The 20,294-nt window shown below is 38.6% G+C and overlaps 1 protein-coding gene across 9 annotated transcripts in view; it reads right to left on the reverse strand.

Moving 5' to 3' along the window:
• The window catches only part of EPB41L4B (erythrocyte membrane protein band 4.1 like 4B), a 186,624-nt gene that overhangs the window by 22,178 nt on the left and 144,152 nt on the right, over positions 1-20,294 (reverse strand). For 7 of the 9 annotated variants that reach the window (XM_065052830.1, XM_065052829.1, XM_065052836.1 and 4 more), the window contains 3 exons: positions 15,113-15,217; positions 10,609-10,747; positions 10,094-10,171 (listed from right to left, as the gene is read on the reverse strand). In XM_065052830.1, coding sequence (XP_064908902.1) covers positions 10,094-10,171; positions 10,609-10,747; positions 15,113-15,217 — 322 coding nt within the window. Of the gene's footprint in view, positions 1-5,871; positions 5,902-10,093; positions 10,172-10,608; positions 10,748-15,112; positions 15,218-20,294 lie in introns of those variants that run through there. The other 2 variants (XM_065052833.1, XM_065052831.1) reach the window with 2 other exon arrangements.

Consider the following 20,294-nt stretch of genomic DNA (forward strand, 5'->3'; position numbering starts at 1 on the left):
GGTTGTTGAACACAAGATGAACATCATACCATAGAGCAAAGCCATAAATCCACAGTTTTTCCATAGCAATGGTTTTGTGGCCAGGTTCCAATGAATAAGTGAGCATGTGTATGTGAGAATGAGTATGTGAGAATTGTTTTATAGCCATCAGGTTTAAATTGGACATACAGGACATCTACCTCTGTAGAAATTTTCTTCCTCAGCCCAAAACAGTTTAGCATTTTGTTTTTCAGAGAGTGATACAAGAGGTAATGAGCAGGACACTTTCTACTAAGTTCAGTGGTTTTTAATCCAATTACCATACTAGTTGATTAGCTGGAATTAAGCAATTCTTATTTTCTTTCTTCCACAATTAAATTACAGTTTTCATCTATAGTCTACAGTGTTTGGGACAAGACACAGGAACTGTGGAATTGCCACAGACATGCAGAGATTTATGCAAACTTCAATTTATCCATTCAACTTACTGGTTATTTCTACTATTGCCACTCTTCTGAGTTATAAGGCTCTCATTAGGCTCTGTACAAAGGAGAAGGAAAAGATCTGTCCTGATGTAAATCTCACAAATCTCACAAGCCAATGATTTTGGGTTTTTTTTTGCTAGTAGATAGACTGCAACAAATTAAATAGATAATATGCCTCGGTAGGGGATTTTCCCACTGTTGTGGATAACAGTAAAAAGCAGAGGACGAATCAATAGACAGGTGACAAGAGAAAGTCGATGGTCACTGAGGTACTGCTGCTGGCTCATCAGAAGAGGCTGCTATTGGAACTGCTTAGGAATTTTCATCAGAAAATGCCTGTTCATTCAAATGGAATCTGCTGCAAAAGAATTGGGTTTTATTCAATTTTTTCTATACTTAAAAAAAAAAAATAATTAAACATGGTTTAATTTCAGCATTTAATCAGAAGAGGTTTCAGTGCCTAGCTTAGAAATAGCATTTTGGTTGGAAACATGAGTTCATTGAAATTAATTAACAAACATTACTCAAAACTGAAACACTTCACAACTGCTAAAACAAAAACATTTCAAACTGGTCTGATCCTTCTCTCCACCCTGTTTAACACTCTCTTATATTTGGTTCATGATGTTTTACAAAATGCACGTTTTGAAAGAAAATGTAGACAAGTAGATTTTACTTTAATCAAAGAAGAAGAAGAAGAAAATAAGCTTCCCTGTCAGGTCTGATTATTCAATTGAGTGGCAAATTAAAAAAAAAAAAAAAAAAGAAAGAAAGTTTACTTGCTTTTTTTGCTGGTTTTACAAGTTGAGTCACCCAGCCAGTTAAAAAACAGCTTGGAAAGCAGATGTTTCCATTTTCTGTGGGAGCTTGGAGGCATTCAATTGAAATCCCACAGAACAGCCAAGCAGTTAGCATCACACTTGCTATCACATTGGAAAAATGTGAATTAGAATTACACATATATCAATTCATTAGTGGGTTGGAAAGAAAACAAACACACAATAGCTACTCACTGGAGTCTAAATGCAATTGTCACTAATCAGAGTGGGGAAGAGAGATTACAAACTTCACAGTTGCTGAGACAAAAGGAATTTTGTACTTCTCAGACCAAAGGAAAGGTGATATAATATGCCTTTATCAAAACACTTTGAAACGTAATAGCTTCATCACTATATTTGTCTCATTGAGACCAAACATAAAAAGATACAGCTAGTTTCATGTAGGCTTTAGCACAGAAGCTGAATATTTTTCTGTGACACAGATTACTGCAGAGTGGAAAAGGAAACTCTGCCCATACATCCAAAAGTTGATGCTCCATGTCTGAAAAGCCCTGTCTGTCTGTTGTTCACTATTATTTTTCTCAGGCAGATGTTGCACCTGCTTATTGCTGCTAATGACATGAAACACATCCACTTGAAAAGTGAAGTAATAATCTGAAATAAAAAAATATATATTGAGTGAAAGTATGGTTGAACATATCAGACCTGATTTACTAAAATATGCAGGTTCTAAAAGATATGCTAAAGATTTGCCTTTTCAGCTTGCAGCAGGAGGAAGATATCAGCCAGTTTAAAATCTGTTTGCTTGCATTTACTTGATCCCCTTCACTTATTCTGACATTGATTTCAAGCAAAAGAGAAAGCTGTTAGTGTCATGGAATAATCGTGTTTTTGATGGGGAGGCAGGAGAGAGAGATTGGGGTGTTTTGTCTGTGTTTTTTCATTTTTTGTGTTGTTGTTCTTTTTTTTCAAGCTACAATAATATTTATGATCATCCAGTTTTCTGACTTTCTTAACCACTGCTGAAGTGGTGGCAATCTATGTAATTTCAGAGGCACTTAGAAAAGCTTTGGACTATAATAAAAATGGTTATTACACTAGTTACACAAAAAGAGAAGCACACAGACAATCTTGCAATGCCCTGGATATGCTTATTTGGCAGTTTCAGATGCTCTGCATCATTAGGGAGCAGCCTTCTAGGATCTTGCCTGTTAATTGGCCTCGAGTCACTGTTATTGCAGCCAAGCACATCCTAGACTCACTCTCATAAATTGGTGAAACTTCATTTTAAAGTTACTGCAACAGCTACACCAGTCCCATTTGGAGTACTGCTCCAGAAACTACACTCCTTGCAAATGTACTTTATCGCTCCTAGGGTCCTCAGGAGAAGTATCTGTGAAACAGATGACTTGACCTAACACTAAGTCATTTTGTTTGTGGGGTGAGAGTTCAGCTGGATCAGTGAGCTCCTGTCACAACCCCACCAAAGAAGCTGGGATGGATGAAACCATCCAGCACCCATCTGCAGAAAGACCTGTGGGTACAGGTACAGCTGTGACACCACAACCTCAATCCTCCAGCTTCACAGTCTGTAAATGGCCATCAAACCACCCACCAAATAGGCACAGCAAATATCCTGCTGCAGGACAACAATGTCACAGACTTTATTTACAGAGTGCTAGCAGTTCTCTAAGCTCTTTTCCTGAATCTATCTCCCTGCAGGCACACAAGTGGTAGAAGACCCACCAGTCTTCTGGTGTAAATGTCTTCTCAAATGAGCTGCTGTCATGTGGCAGGCCTACTATGGAGTCCAGCCAAAGGTTTAAGTTCTAGGAACAGCTCTGCTTCATGACCTGGCAGAATATGGATAAGTGTTTGCTATTTTATAGTATCTACAGGCATGGGACAGGCACATAGAATGCCAGAGGACAGTTAAGATAGCATCTTAAAATGTACAGAGACGACTAAAAGTAATTGTATGTAGCAGATTTTGTCACTTCTCCAGGTAAACGCTTATACCCTCTTGATCCAAACTGCCTTCTGACATTCCACCCTTACCTCCATCTCAAGTTTTATAAAAAGTTAGCCAGTGTGTCAATCAGTGTTTTAAAACAGTGAAGATACAACATAGGCACAGTGGAGCATCATGTCTGCACTTTTTTTCCACTTAACACCTTCCCTTCTTTTTGGTAGCTTTTCTTGCTCATGTACGCTTCGTATCAAATTTATCACAGCGTCCACTGGTGCAAAGTCAGCAATAAATTTCACCTTGTGGTTCCTTTATTTCTTGCAGAATTCACTTTCAATTAGTCAAAAAATAGGGAAGAGTTGAACCACCTGTCATACATGTACAGAGCGCACCAAGTTGTTGTTCTGCTCAGCATACACGTAATTGGGAAAAAGATTAGTTGAACAAACAAATTCAAATAATTTAAAGTAGAAGTGAAATAAAAAGTAAATCTAGATGCTTACAGTTCATTGTTTAGCTTTCCCTCATTTTGTTTCTTCACTGACTCTGTGTGTCCTTCTATAATGGATGAGTGGGAGCAAATCCACAAATAGTTGGGTAGCAGTCAAAGAGTTTTACATTTTTAAGTGAATTTTAAACTAAGATCCAACAGGCAGTCTGAGTCTGACTGCATTCCCAGACACTCAGTTAACTTGCATATTAGTAATTCAATAGACTGCTTGTGAGACTGGCATCCACCGGGAAAGCCCCATGCTTGAACATGCAGAGCTACATATTAGTTGTAAATCCTATTTATAGTGCTTTATGTGTGCAGACTATAAGAATCAGCTATCAGAGTGTGCAAGTCCAATCTAAAATGTATTCATTCATTACCCTGGCTACCCAATTGGCATGACTGTTTTTAAAAATGAGCTAAGTCTGCTCTCTAGTTGTTAGCATGCTTTCTATAACTCAAATGATGCTCAGGTAATTTACATTTTCTTGATTTGCTTGCCTGTGTGCTCCCAGGAGCCATGCACTGCAGGCAGCACAGAGCTTTTTCTGATAACCCCCAGTCAAATATCTCACACTCAATTTGACTGGGTGCCACAGTGTCTCCCTTCAACTTGCCTTCTTCTCTAGTTGACTCCCTTTTCTTGCAGCGGAAAAAAGCTCCTTTGCAATACTGCTAAGTTTAAAGTATTCCTTGAGATCCTATGGAACTAGATTTATTTTCTGTTGTTACAAGCTGGGTTTTTTTGTATTAGTTTGGTTTAGCAATTGCTGCTCTTTGCTTTTTCTTAGTTTAATAGGGAGTTACAGGACATGAACTTGAAACTTGGAATATATGTACATTTAACATGTTGTTTACTGCTTTGAGTTCTTATCTGTATGTACAACTACCTATAACAGACAAACTGCTTCTTTGTGCAAATTCTTTTGCTCATAATTGGCCATTGCATATAAGCTTGAATGTGCAAATACTGATAATTGAGAGGCTGGTTTAGAAAATACACTTTTTCAATGTCCTCCTTTGAATCCAGGTCATATTTATTGCTTCCAATTCTTCTGTACTAAGAAATCTTTGTTGTTGTTGTTGTTATGAAAATGTAAAAGTAGAAAGCTTCGAATTCTGAAATATATCACAAAGACTTCTTAAGTTTTCTAGAAGACCTATTTTATCTTCAGTATGTAGTTCACCATAAATAAAGCATTAATGAATTTGTGTCTCACTGAAACGTTTTAGCGACTTCTGAGGCATGCAGAGATATTTGATTTATTCTTTCACCCAGTTAGATGGTAGATATATGCCATATAATGCTCTTATGAAATATTACTTTTCAATTACATTATTCCTGCTTTTGTTTAGAATTAAATGCCAAAAGGACTGTTTATGGAGCTATTAGAGTTGGATATGTTTGCCTGTCTTCCACTGAAAAATTGCTTTGCACAGTAAATGAAAAGATCTTCAAAATGAAGGGTAGAAATACTGAACTCATTTCCCACTGTTATTTGGTTTATTGCAACCTTGCAATATTGTCATAAAAATTTAGCAACTAAAAATCTAATCAACTCATCTTTATCAATATAATAAATATTAAATGGGAATGGAATGAAAAGATTCTTTACTCGTTCTCCTCTTTCTCTGCTCCTCAGTGAGACTCAGTGAAATCCTTACACTAGTAATGCTATTACTGAAATAAAAAATATTTGTTTCCAACTCATCCTAAATAAAAATACCTAGCTTTACACTGAAGGCCATTTATTTTTCATTTTTAAGCTAACATATTCATAGTTTATACCATTTAAATGTTGTATCTCAAGTTACGAAATAGTTTTCTACTTACTGTTTTCCACCAATAGGTGGCAAGTGAAGCCCTAGAAATTTATTCACTGGATACAGCATGAAATAAGAACACATAGTTTGCACTTGCCAGCTGTAAATCAGTGCTCTCTGACATCTCTTCAGATGTGATTGTGATTTAGTCACATTGTGATTTTAGCCCATCCACCTTGCACTACAAACTCAAGTCCAAGTTGAGGAATAACTACATTTTGTGTGTAAGACTGTTAATTCTTATCTCTTTTGTCATACTCCATTAGGTCAAATTGAAGTTGTGCACATCGTCTTTCTCTCTTGGTTGGGAAGGTATTCATTAGCACGGTGTAGCAGCTGTAACATTCATTCAGGGTCTTAGGATTGGGCTTTCTGTAATGAAACAAAAAACCTCTGCATTCACAGCTGTGTCACAAATCACACTGATTGTAAGCTGGAACAGAATAGCTTTGATTTCCAGTTCCATAAAAGCTAGAAACGAGAGAGTCTGCTGGCAGAAAGAGCCTACTACAGTGTTACAAATAATTTTAATAAACCACAATAAGGGTGCTTATAATGTGATACTATAATTTGTCATATTTAATGCTCTATTTTTTTTAAAAATCAAGCTCTCTCTGAAACATAAAAGTAGGAAGTATTGAATCTTGTTTATATACAAGCCGGGTATGGTGCTGAAACTCACAATGAAGTGGTACAAAAAGACAGAGATTTTCTTCTGCACATGATATAATGATTTTAAGGACAGCATGTAACGCATTGTAGTCAATTAATTGCAGAATTTCCTTGAAAAATGAATAGAAGCCTGTATAAATCACACAGTTTGAGGAGTGCAGAGCACAAAAGGATATCTTGCCTTCTAGGCAATCTGCATTAGTAAATGTTTATTATTCTTCTGCAAACTTACTTCCTGAAATCAGTCCGCCTTGCAACTGCCCTGCTGTTACTGGCAATCTAAGTATTGATGACTAAGTGACCATCAGAGCTCAGCTGGTTCTTGTATATATCACAGTAGCTCCTCTGAGTAGACAAATTTGACTGCTCTGATCCCTGCATGGCAGCCTGGATTAATTCTATTAATCCAATCCATTCACTAATCCTTTCATTTTTATAAGTTAGTTTGGTTTTGTGAGCTCCACTTCTAGCTGTAACTCTCAGCATGTATGGGCAACAGCAGCAAAACATGGACAAAACCCAAAGCCGTCAGGAAGCATCAATAATTAGGCACTGAACAACGAAGATCACGCAGCTGTGTCGGTGACTATTAATCACTTTGACAGTAAGGCTATAGAAGAGAAGAGAGGATGTCTGAAACTGCTTCAAATTAACAGCTCTCCAGTGAACTGGGGAAGTTTGGCAGCATATATCATGACCAAAATTTTTAAAAAACATAAATAATAAGTTGATTTTAGGCATCCACTTTAGGTGCCTTAGTCCAGACGACATAGAGAAGATGGCTGTTTGAATGCCCCTCTGCAGGAAAACCCCTGACCACGTAGGAACCTGAACTTCCAGCCCTTTCACCTCAGGTAAATACCTGAAATCAGGCAGCGTGAATGACACCTTTAGATATTGCACCTGTCACTGAATATGAAACAAATAGGTAAAATCAACAAGCAACTTCCCAAGGGCCAGGTCATAGCATGCAAAACCAGCACACTGCCACTGACTTGACAGTAACATGAAGCTAAGCCGTACATGATCTTGACCCTCAAATGACAGCCCATATTATCACAACAGAAATATTAAATAAATAGACTGGATCCAAGTTAAGCATTTCCCCTTAGCTTGCTTTCGGTTGGAGCCTCTCCCCCTTAAAAGTAAACTTTCCATTCAAACCTCAACTGAGAGCCGCCTGCAGCCAGTGAAACTGCAGAGAAAGGTCTGTAAACAATAATTGCTCTGTAGAGAGCAAGCTGACCTTTATAGACGCTAAACAAAACAAAAAGGGTTGATTGATGCTCTGCAGTACGTGGTCTCCGAAATATTAAAACCAAGAAAGTCACAGAAGGTTAGCTTATGAACATACAGCGTGATAAATTATGTCAGCGGATGGGGGGGTAGGAAAGTGGAAAGCATGACTGGGTAAAATATTTAGGGAAAAGAAACCTGTATCCTCAGCTGGAAAAGAAAAAATGTGTAATGCTGACTTTTGTTAAATGGAAACAAAACCCAAACCTATGTTACCTTGAGCAGGTCAGTTGCTAAATTCTCCATGACTCATTTTTTAAAAATTCTTAATAATACAGTAAGATACAGTAGGGTGTTTTTAATAATAAGAAATCTATTAGTAAACTTGAAAGGATAATTGCTCACAATTTAGCCACAAACCTGTTATTAATACAGAGAAGGACAAACTAACCCATATAGAATCATGGAATCTTTTTGGTTGCAAAAGACCTTTAAGATAAGGTCCAACCTTTAACCTGACACTGACAAGTGCACCACTAAACCATGTTCCTAAGCACCACATATACATGTCTTTAAAACACCTCCAGGGATGGTGACTCAACCACTTCTCCGGGCAGCCTGTTTCGCTGCTTGATAAACCTTGTGGTGAATAATTTTTTCCTAATATCCAATCTGAACCTGCCCTGGCACAACTTGAGGCTGTTTCCTCTCATCCTATTGCTTGCTACTTGGGAAGAGACCAACATCCCCCTCGCTACAACCTCATTTCAGGTAGTTTCAGTTTCAGTCTATCTGTTTCTTGTCAACTCAAACTACAGACTAAAGGCTGCAGAATGCTACACCCCTTTCTCTCTTCCCTTCGCTGTCTTTAAATTTTCCCTTCCCCCAGGAATGTATGGTGCTGGGGTGGGATTGTTCACTTTAAATACATATCTTCCTATCATTTTCCAGAATGGGATAGTTTCATCATTCAGCACTTCAAGGGGGTTCCATGGAAACTTTCTTATTTACATAGACACACCTCAGGCTACAATGGTATTTTCAGGTGCAAAACTGGGTCCCTCCTATACAGTGGATAAGCAGTAAGCACTGTGCTCTCATTGCAGATGCTAGCACTGGAATAGTTCTCCCACCAAAGAGATCTAGGGACTTGAGGAACTAGAAGGCCCTTTAAATTTCAATTTGCTGCAGTTCAGAGATTCAAAATTTGCACTATAAAAATCTTGGTGTGCAAGGACTGTTCAGCAGAGCCAGGTTGAAGGCCAAAGATAAGAAGGGGCTCAGCAGGAACAGGGTGGGTGTCAATAGTACTGTGACAGAAGGTGAAGAACATTCTTATTGAACCTTATAGAGGGACCATCAAGTGCCTTTAAGGACTTTGCGAAGAAACAACCCCACAGGCTCAAAACTGTGTAAGAGAGAACAGCTGTGCAGATCTCTCTGTCCTTCTAGGGCTGCTGTCCATTCCCAGACTGTAGCACATCAGTGACAGCCTCAGCTGCTCTCCAGCTCCTGCCCAGTCCCCTGTATCAAACCTGTCTTCCCACCCAGAGCAGCAAATCTCCACTTGTGCCCATGCCCACCTCAATGTGCCTCTGAAGCAAAAAAGCCACAGCTGAATATTCACATCCCTTCTGCAAGCCAGGAGGAGCCTGGGACAGATAAGCCTTCACTTCACCAGACTTGCAGAGGAAGCCACATCTCTTATCCAGTGGTAAGAGGACACAAGCAGTTATTTACAGACAGGTACCATACAGTCTCTGGCACATTGCCACAGAACCTTTCCAATCCTGTAAACTAGGACCTGATCATGTAGTGAAAGCAACACCCAGGACAGAAGTACCTTAATACAAAAAATGTTTATGCAAAAACATAGTGCCATCCCTGTCATGCTTTTTGTATGCTTTAAACACGGTTTCTAGAAGACAGCAAAAATGGCTTTGGGCAGCAGAGGAGCTATCTGCCATCAGAGCTATTTTCAATGTGGGATGACTCAGAAAAAGTTAAGGATCATACTGTGCTCTTTCAAGTAATCTGCTGGGAACCTGAAGTGAAAGCCTGAGATCACTGAAGTCAAGAGGCGTTTTGACTTCAGTGGAACCAGCATGTCTCCTTGGCTTTTGAGCAAAACCACAAATCACATACCTCTAAAAAAAAGAAGTTAATAATCAACACGTTATAGACTATTTTGCCTTAAAGTGAAACAAAGCAATCTGCTAATGAAACATGAAAGTGCAGGTACACATTTTCGGATTGGCTACTGGGTAAGGTCTGAACAAAACTTGCAGAGAGAAGGGACTTTTCAGACAACTCCCAAAAGCAAATCTATGATCACATTAGGAATTTACCTTAAAGTGACAAAGAAGCTCACGAAACCAGTGTAGCAAGTTGTAAAGATACCCAGGTAGGAGAGACACATGAAAAGTCATCTAACAATAAAAAATTGCATTCAGAGGATCAGTATCATATTTGTTGATGTGGATTGATTTTCAGAGATGCTGAGGTGAGTTTGATGCTCAGGATCACTGAATATCAAGGAGATTTACTTTATTCCTGGGCACTATCCAATACACTGCATAGTATACCATTCATTTTAGCTGCAGACAAATTATTGAAAACCCTTACATTTTCCTGGTTGCAAACTGAAACTATTTACCATAGGTGTGGCCTCTGTGAAATCCATCAGGAGGTCACCTGGCTCCAAAGCAAAGGTACTTCCAGCATCTGTGGAACTCTAAAGGCAAAGAAGAAACCCAGCACTGAAAAAAAAATCATTCCTATAATTCTGATTTGTTTGTTTGGTTGTTGTTTTGTTTTGTTTTAATTCCTTAAATGGATTTCAAATTTCACAACATGTTTTTTAAGAATGGTTACTCAGGAAAGACAGATTACAAAATCATGCACCTTTGAAATCAAGGTAAATATTAATTTAATCCTGATTCACAGCCCCCTAATGTTGATGAAAAACTATTATTGATTTTAGCTGGGTCTTGGAGCAGGCTCTAAATATGTTCTTACACAACAGGTTAAAATTATTACTACAACTATGCATTAAAAAACACTCCCCAATGTAGAATTACTCCATTTAAGAAAAACCTGTCATCTGCAACTCCCTACCACCCTCCCTGCATAGTCTCCCAACTGACATAATCTCATCTCTTTCCACGTTACCTTGCCACCAGGCGAAACCTGTGTTTGTCCTTCTGATGTCTGTGGTGCACATGTTTTCTGTGATCCGGGAGATGCTGAGGACACAGGTGTTGATGCTGCTGCTGCTGCTGCCAGTGCTGGAGGAAGATCATCTTCATCACTGCAGTTGATAAAAGCAGACAGACCTTCTCATTGGAAAATGTCACCGAACTGCGACTGTACTTGTGCTGGAGGAGGCACTGGTAACCTGTGTGTCAGCTGCAGTGCTTCAGAGTGAAGTTCTGTTTACTCTTCCATCTGTAATGTGGCTGACTTTTCAAGTAAATTAGATTTTTTACACTTTAAAGAATCCTCAAAAAGTGGATTGGCTAGGCAACTCTCATCTGCAAACAGAAATCTTACGGGTATGATGTGCAAGTAGTGTTTCTATGGAGAACATATATATGAATAAATGAACTTATTTGATATTATCGTGCTTTAATGTTAATTCTTTTCTATGGAGGCTGGCAATATTGATAAGAATTGATCTGGTTAGATCTATTCATGGGACCATGTGCTTCATTGGCTTTAGACCAACGAAATATTTGACGGCCATTATGCTGTTAGTCTATGCTATTGTTTTCAAAGTGTTTTTAATGCACTTTGATTGACTCCAAAAAGGAGCTCTTCAAAAACATTTTTGGGAGGGTGTCTTTTTCCTATCCCATTTATTCCATCTACAGAGAAAACATTTTATTTAAAACCAGGTTGTACGTTTCCCTTGGGCTCTAGGCCATCAAGCTGAGCTCTTTCCTTCTCACCCACTGTCACCACTAAATGAAAACCAGTAGAGAATATTATACCTTCATTTACTTTTGTAGAGCCCCATTGACTATAAATCATCGGGATCAGTCAGCCCTGAGTCAAGATGTTTCCAACTGCTAACTGCAATTCCATGGAGGTAAACAGTCACAATTTGGCCTACAAAACCTTTATTACTGGGAATAATGTGTAAAAAGGAAAGACTACAGCTTAACAGTTGGGGAAAACGATGAGAAAACTTATTTCTGCTCATAAAATGGCATCAATTTTAACTACCAGTTAGATAGTCAGAGTGCACAGACACCCGCCATGCCAGTTTGACAGGCACTTTCAGAACAGAACTATATTTGATTTAGTGCTACTTGAAGGTAACATGCCTGGGCAACACAGTACTTCAAAACTACATGGCATACAGGGTACACCAGCCTTATGTTGGGTTGTTTGGGTGATAGCAGTGGTTTTTTGTTAGGCTATAAAGCTATGGTGATTAATGTTATCTTTTCCATGCTTTTCCATTTTCTATTTCTTCTGGGAAAGGATAGAATTCAGCACCAGAGCCTGTACAATACACTGGTTTTATGCTGGAAATATAACACAAAATCTTTTGGACCTGTTCAATAGATGTTTTATTTAACACAACAAGCCAGAGCTGGGCTGTTGACCTAGTTAATCTCTCTTTCAGAAACATGTAGCTGACATTTTCTCTGTCCTTGCTCACTACTCTCAGCAGGAATACACTGGCACCCTCCCCATCCTTGCTGGGTAAAGCTGCTTTGTTGAATACAAGGAAGTGGAAAATCGTCAAGAACTTGCCAGGTCAGAAAAGCTTCTTAGTGTCTACAAACCTGGGTTAAGGTCCAGTCTTGTCAGTTGTCAAGCTATTAGCATACTAGCTACAAGACTGAGAACTGGTCTTCTTCACTGTATTCCTTTCACAGTACTCCTTCACTATTTCTTTGAATTTCTAGTATTTGCATTCCAGACACAAGATAATTAAAATGGAATAGAATGTGGGTCTTCCCCTCAAAAATATTTAAAAATCACAGCCTGTCTTTTTAACTAGGGAGTCTTTGGCCCTACACACAGCTGTAGCATAGGTGACACCTGTGTTTGGATGTGTTTATGTGCTGTTCCTCATGCCTAACACCAGACAACTAGAAATCCACATGGGGCAAGACATGCTCAGAACTGGTTCATCAAAAACTCACCAATCAGAAATTGAGAATTCACTATTGAATATATACGTTTTTTTAAAATATACTATTTAAATGTTGCTTCTCTCTGTGTGTGTAATAACACCATTGCCTTTTCCACCACATGACCTTGCCTTGAGTCTCCTTTCCATCTCACTTGCCTCCCACTGCATTATTCATCACTTCAGCTCTTGCCTTCCCCAAATTCTGCTCTTCCCAGACACTGCTGAATTCTGTGTGGTAGTTGTTCTCCCACTGGCCCCTGGAAGCCTTTTCCTTCTTTTTAGGACAACCTCTCACTCACTTTCATTTAGCCTCTCCTCCTTTCCTCAGTGTCATTCTCAGGTGTGGGGTCATGCGTTCTGCAGGTGCTCAACAGCTCTTGGGGGACTGGCATACTGTTCAAGTACACAAAAGGGAGGTGATCAGTCTCGGTCTGAAGGATTTTCTCTTTGCCCTTTAATAACAAGTTGGCTAAACATTTTCTCAGACAAGAATGATCGAGGAATAGCTCATTCTGCTTCAGGGATGACTGCTTGAGGTACCTATTTTCATCATTCTGTGTCCTTACCTATACCTCTCCTTTGGTTGTCACCTTCTATTTATTGACAAACACATCCTCTTCAGCCCCAACCTACCATAGAGCATTATTTTTCACCCACATTCTTAAAAACTGATTTCTCACTAGCCTTGCTATCTTCAACACCAACTTATCCTACTGCCTTACTTCAGTGTTCACATGGGAAATGTTCTGCTTCTGCATACATAACATTGCCAAGGTACCCTTTCCATCAAAACTGTCTACATTGTATAACTCTCTTCTCTTTGTTTGCCATGTAGCAGTATTTGAGGACCAAGTTTGATGACCTCTTTAAGTTAAAACCTAAATCAAAAACTTTTCCAAGTGTGTGTACAAAACCTGTGACTATACCTGAAACAGGACATTAATTTCTTGCCTGTCCTTACGTATCAGCGTGCTCAAACAATAGGATCAGCCATTGTATCCTGTTGATTACCTGTCACATAAACAGTATTAAATAACTGGTTCCCTCACTTTGATCCTTTGCTGACTGCTCCCTGCATTACATAAAAATCTGAAAAATCAGATGCATCTTGAAATATGCAGGAGATTCCCCTCCCCTGGCTGATAATAAAAAAAGAGGTAGTAGAAGTGGTATCTTGTTCAAGAAAAGTATGGCTGCTGTCTGATCTATGCTGGGCAGAGTGAGTGAGCAGGCTTCATTCATGTCTTGGGAAACTGCTCCTACCAAACGTTGCCAAGTTCCCTGTCACACATTACCTTCAGGATTAGCAAGCACTAAGGGATTCTGGGTTCTCTTCCCAGCTTGACTTGTCAATTCCCATCTCCCATCTCATTTGCAAATCATACTGGTTGATGTTACCATAGTAAAAAAGAGTATGTTATGTGGCCTGCTCACCAGGCTGTGGCTGTGTGTTCCCATATATCAGCATTGGTCTCCTGGACAATTTGGCTAATTGCTCATTTTCCTCCTAGTTACAACTTGATTCATTCTTCTGTTTCTTTACCTAAATAATTTTTCAATTTTAGTGATGTAGACTGGTCCTTTTTTTTTTTTTTTTTTTCATAGCAAAAGCTAGTGTTTTTAATACTGAGACAGAAAATAACTACATCTTGATATTAGAATCCTCTTGGAGAGAAGGAAAACTTGTGCCAATGTTGCTATATATTTAGAGACACCAGGATGTTAAATTGCTGGAGGGACGAACAGTCGCCATTCCACATAGAAAACATACATATTTTTTTCTTCATTATGGCATTAGTGTTCTTGTACTAATAAGTTTATGCTGACATTGTCTCTTTCTTTCTCTAGTTTCTGGTGGCCTTGTCTGTCCTTCCACACAAGGGACAAATTAACAAATGGATTTCTACATCTCTTCAGTACCTCACATCTCTAGAGACTCTCAAATGGGATGAATTATGTGTAAAGGGGATGCCAAAGCCCCCTTTACACATAGGATCATTCATGTCAGAATTAAGAGACCAAAATTTGCTGGCTGTACCCGTACTGGGCTCAGTGATTTCTGCATGTGGCAAAATCAGGGAGAAAGGGAGAGAAAGAGAGAGAGAGAGTGCACTTTCTGAGAGGGAACAGCTGACAGCAGGGCTTGACCACCCAGCAATTGAGGACTGTTTTCCTCATTCTGCAAATGGGCTTCTAACAAAGCAGACAGAGCAGCTTGCTCCAGCTCACACCAGGTCTTTGACATTTCTTGTGAAAAAGAGGTCTTTAATTCCTAACCTATAAGCTTAGAAAAAGGGAGAGAGCCTACCATTCTGACGATGAGCAACTGCATAGAGATAGCAAATTTACTTCGTATTAAAAGCTTAAAGATTCTCGGCGACAAAAGGAACAGTATCAATATAAGATCATTATCATGCAATTGCACTCATGTCTTTCAGAAAGCATAGCTAGAGCAGTAATTAGCTTCCCCCTTCATTTTCAGCTGTAGTAGGCAAAAAAAATAAAGATAGTGCATGTGTTACTCACAAACTGTACTGCCTCGTTAACTTCCTCACACGAGAAACTTTAATCTCCTGCTTTTCTGTTGGGCCAGTTGATGGCGTCGTTTCAGGTCGTACTGGAGCTGGACTTCTAAAAATAACAAGAAAAATATATGTAGCACAGTCTTTATTTAAACTACTTCAGGCATATCAACAAAGTTCTAACTCATCAACACATATTTATCTTGCAAAGTGGCAAGTGCCCACTGAAGTTCATCCTTTTATTCCATTTATAGTTCACAGGCCAGTGTGCATGAACAGAAAAGGACGTGCAAACTCACCCTCCTGTGCATTGCATACCATTTATAAAAGCAGCAGCTGATTACAAATACAGAGAGTATGTAATACACCACGTGGAAATGTCACTGTTTTCAAAATACAACATTTTAATAACAGCCCAGCAAGTGAGTCATGTCAGAAATATTTTTAGAAAAAATACCTTTAAGAAATACTATTTTATTAATTGTGAATCGTGTTCTACTTAAAATAGTTTTTACCTGAAATCAAACATTATCCTTCTGCATTTGAAAGAGCAGCTCAAGAGAAATGAACTAATGGATTAGATCCAAGAAAAGGATACTTGCTAGAAAAAGACAAAACTCAGACATGTTTCAGATGCTCATAAATGTGAAATACATCTGCAGAGCTCCAGCAAAGGATAGAAATGGCAATGAGGATACCCACATAGAAAGATCTTCTCTTTCACCATTTATCAATAGAGTTAACTAAGACTTGAATACAAATAGCATAAATACTAAATACAAGATTCTTTATAACCTCGTGAGGAAGCCATATCAACTGTGAGCTTGAGTGGCATGAAGATGCATGAATCATCTTAAATATTACTTATATTTGAAGCAACACATTATGATTAAATACACCATATGTGTATTACAAATGCAATAAACACAATAAATATGCCAAACAGTACAAGAGTAATTTGAAAGTCTTGATTAATAATTTTTAAAATTGTATTCTGCCATCTAATCTGAAGTCAGATACCAAGTTAGTGCTTAAGCATCTTTACTGATCGCTGGTGGGACTGATCATGCACTGAGGTACATCCAGAATTGGCAGAACTGGTACAATATTGTCCCTAATATTATCAATTTGGGCTGAATTTTTTGAGCCTACTTGCATAGTATCAGCCTTCTAAAGCTATAACAATATAAGAACACTTAATTTTCACAATTTTGGTTGCCTCTGATGCTCCTGTTGGTTTTAAACTTCATTAACTCCCCCTGATAACTTCTGAACTTGCTGTCCAGCTACAACAGAACCTACTAGGGTGACATAGCCCTCAGGTTGTATCTTCAGTTTTGCTATGTGTTTTTTAGTCTTCAGCGAGGTCACAGAGCATAAAATGGAACAATGGGAAGTATGAGTACAAAGGACATACATAAATCATAAACTCAACTTCACAATCTTTGTTGATTTTTCTTCTGCCTTTTGATCACCTTAATTTCAAGAAGTTAGCACAGATAGCAGCAGGATTCATATCTTTTCCTCTCCTGAATTCCAGTTTCAAGGTCAATCATTTATATCTCAGATTCGCAATGAGATTACTGCAGAACAACCTAGCCAGATTTTCAGACCTTTTGCTGAGTTTGTTTGGCTGGCAAATAAGAGGATGATAAGCAAAGAAAAAGCTCAAGCCATCTTGTTTGTCTTGAAGTCAGTATGTCTGATCTGGAAATCTGTGAATCAACATTATGATGGAAGCCCTTAGTATCATTTTCATCAAGTCAGGCTTCAGAGTGGATGACTGCTCTGTCTATTTTTTTCTTAGAAAAACCTTTGTTTGCTCAACCAAAGGCAACTTTTTGACAACTTAAAAGAAATACTAGTTCAATCTACCCAAAGTGATTTTCAATTCAAGTTCTGGCATAAGCAAGATAAATATGTTACGACCCATTTAACAACTGGATTTGATGGTCACATCCCCAAGAGTTGCGAATGTGTGTAATGTCATTACTTTCAGCTCAAATCCTCTGAAATATATCAGCTGCAATTCTTGCTCTGAAAGAGTAGTTCTCACAATTCTCCAACACCTTTATAAGAACGTACTTGCAAGTTTTAAACCTTTTCATCAACCCAGTGAAAGCAGGAACAAAAATAGTGGCATAAACTACACATGAGTTGAAAAACATTTCCTCAAAACAATAACAAGTGACACACTAATACTCTCAGGGGGCTCAGAAAACAGCAGAGTGTGGAACAGCAAAGCTGGTAACAGATCTATTTCCAGTTCATGACTACTTCAAATTTCTGAAGAAAACTTTATAATCTGTAATGAAACAAAATCAGATACTTTCACACAAAAGAAAATTTGAAATTATAATTTCAGTTCCTTTAAAAAGTTTCATTTTACAAAGCCTACATATCTCTTTTTGATTCCCATGGTTTGCTTTTTTTTTTTTTTTTAAAGGGGAGGAGGTGGGATTTTCTCAGCAGTTATTTAAATTGCCAAAATCAGATTTTTGTTTGAAAAGCTATTGTGCAATTTTGTAACTAAATGAGTTTATAATGATTTCAAAGCAAGTTATGAAACTGATTCGTATATATGAAATGTTTTAAAGTTCTAAGGCTGGATTCATGCTGAAAAGAGTTTCACATAAAAAATTTCACTCAACTGTGATTAAAAGTGTTTGAGGACAAAACAGGACCAACTCTCTAATCCAACAAAACTTAAGATCTTACTTTGACTGCTGCAAATTTTCAAGTGAACAACAACAAAAAATCCAAGATAGAGCAATACTAGACACACCTATTCCTATTCCAGTGATTGTAACCACTCGGATAAACTTTGTGTTTTATTTCATGCTAGTAAAGTATCCCACTCACTTATTTTGCAAAAGCAATGCAATTTTAAGAGCAAAAACTTCTTTCCCTTTGATATAAAATTTCTCCATCATTCTTTTTAGACACTGGATGCAACAACTATCTCCTGATATTTATCAGGCATCTGGGCGAGACACAAGCACTGTCGAAGCCCACATTTTGGGAAGCTGCAGGCTACCCAGGGTGTAAACTGCAGCTCCCTCTGAATGAGGAGGAGCGGTGGCAATGTCTCCATGCAAAGCGGCTGACTGAATCCAGTCTACCGTAATCAAGAGATGAAATATTAGACTAGTTCTACCGACTGCATGGTTGGATTGTTGCCCTCATTAAAACCTTGTGAGGTTAGCTCTTTCCACACTAGCCTAAAACATCTGTGACAGCTCCTGTTTCATGTCCAAACGCTCTTTCTCAGTGTGAACATGCTCAAAACTGTTGCTGCTCTCACTTCAGAAACCAGATGCAAGAAAAGCTCAGCTTGATCAACTGATCTGTGTTTTAAAAATGGTAGGCTTTTAATATCACACAAACTCTTACAAAAATTGCATTGATATTCCTGAAAAAGAAGCAACTGTAAAGCAGAATAATTTCTATTGTTGTCTTTTGAATTGTATAGGCAGAGTATATTATCTTATATAGAAAGATATGACTCTTGAAGAGAAGCCTTGTAACCATTTTGGCTGTTTGAATAGAGTCATTATGTGCAAATATAACCATTTGTAAAGTCCAATATGTAGTAACTTATTTGAGCTGAAATGTTGGGGGATCAGCAGTACTCAGACTTAAAGAAAAAAGAAAAAAGAAAAAAGAAAAAAGAGAAAAGGAAAGGGAAAGGGAAAGGGAAAGGGAAAGGGAAAAGGGAAAAGGGAAAGGGGAAAGGGGAAAGGAAAAGGAAAAGGAAAAGGAAAAGGAAAAGGAAAAGGAAAAGGAAAAGGAAAAGGAAAAGGAAAAGGAAAAGGAAAAGGAAAAGGAAAAGGAAAAGGAAAAGGAAAAGTGCAGTGTATTACAGTTCCTTTATAAGGTTCTATTTCAGTGTCATTAATTCATGAGAAACATTTGTTCTGTATCAGTATCTAACCACTACAGCACAAAAATGAAGGTACTGAACCAAGAAAGAGTTACTTAATGACCTGGCACCTTACATAAAAATCTGTCACTTCTTGGTGAGAATGACAATAACAACCACGAGTGTCAGTGAACAGCAGCAGATCATCAGAAACTGCTGGTGCATGGAGAGCCACGGCACGCTCCTGGGCAGCAGCCAGCAGGCTCTGCTGAACTAGCTTCAGCCCCTTTCACAAACCTGCACAGAAACATCAACAAATCCTAGAGAGAGATCCCCACAAAACCAAGAAATTTGTTTTGTTCTCAGAGTAGCAGCAACTGAAACTAAAACTGCTCACAAAAAAAAATATGCACACTGGAACATTTCAAGTGACCACAGATACTCACTTTCTCATCTTGAAACTTCCCCAGGGATGTGATGTAGGTGCTCATGATGAGGGACTCAGAAGTCCCACCCTGGCTCAGCTGTAATGAGGAGACTCGTCTGCAGGCCTGGGATGATGATGCTCCCTGCACCATCCCTTTGCCCACTGTGGCTTCTCCAGACCGACGTGCTTTCCCTGTCCCCTGCTGAGCTGGCTTTGGGCAGACCTCCCTAATTCTTCGAAACATGGCAGGTGGGCGGTGTGGGAGCAAATGATTGTGTAAGCTGAAAGGGATAAAGCAACTTGTCTTTCCCTGGAAGGTATAGCTCAGAATTTTAAACCCACCAAAGTCTGCTGGGGAAACCTGCTTTCTGCATTTGTCTTTATCATGTTTTATCCTCTTTGCTTTTGTCTGTGCCTTTTTTTTGCCATCTGGAACAATCTCTCTCCCTCTACACTCACAGTCTAAGGCCAAGAAGTGGAGGCTAAAAGCTCCATGATTTATAAGGATACAGCCATCTGCCTGAAGGGTGACCTGCCTTCAGGTCATGGAAGAAAAACGCTGGATGATATTGGGCTTCAGAACTCCCTTTGAGTGGGAATATGGTAGTGAAATCTTGGGGGGAAAAAGCAAGGAAAAGAAGAAAAATATTTGGTAGGTGCATTCTCTTGTGTATCAAAGACATAGCCTAACAAGCTAAGCAAAGACACAAACACACAAACCTTTTCTCAGTCTGTGTTCTAAGGGTTTCACACTTTAATTTCTTTTTCAAAGTTATAGCCCTCTGAAGCTAAGAAACAATTATTTATTTATTTATTAGCTGAGATTGTATATACATTGCAGATGTACAACAAAGCTCCTTCCTACAGAGCAGAGCAGCCTGATTCAAAACCAGCTTT

This window comes from Columba livia, chromosome 2 (genome assembly GCF_036013475.1).
Source record: "Columba livia isolate bColLiv1 breed racing homer chromosome 2, bColLiv1.pat.W.v2, whole genome shotgun sequence".
NCBI classification, from domain to species: Eukaryota; Metazoa; Chordata; class Aves; order Columbiformes; family Columbidae; genus Columba; species Columba livia.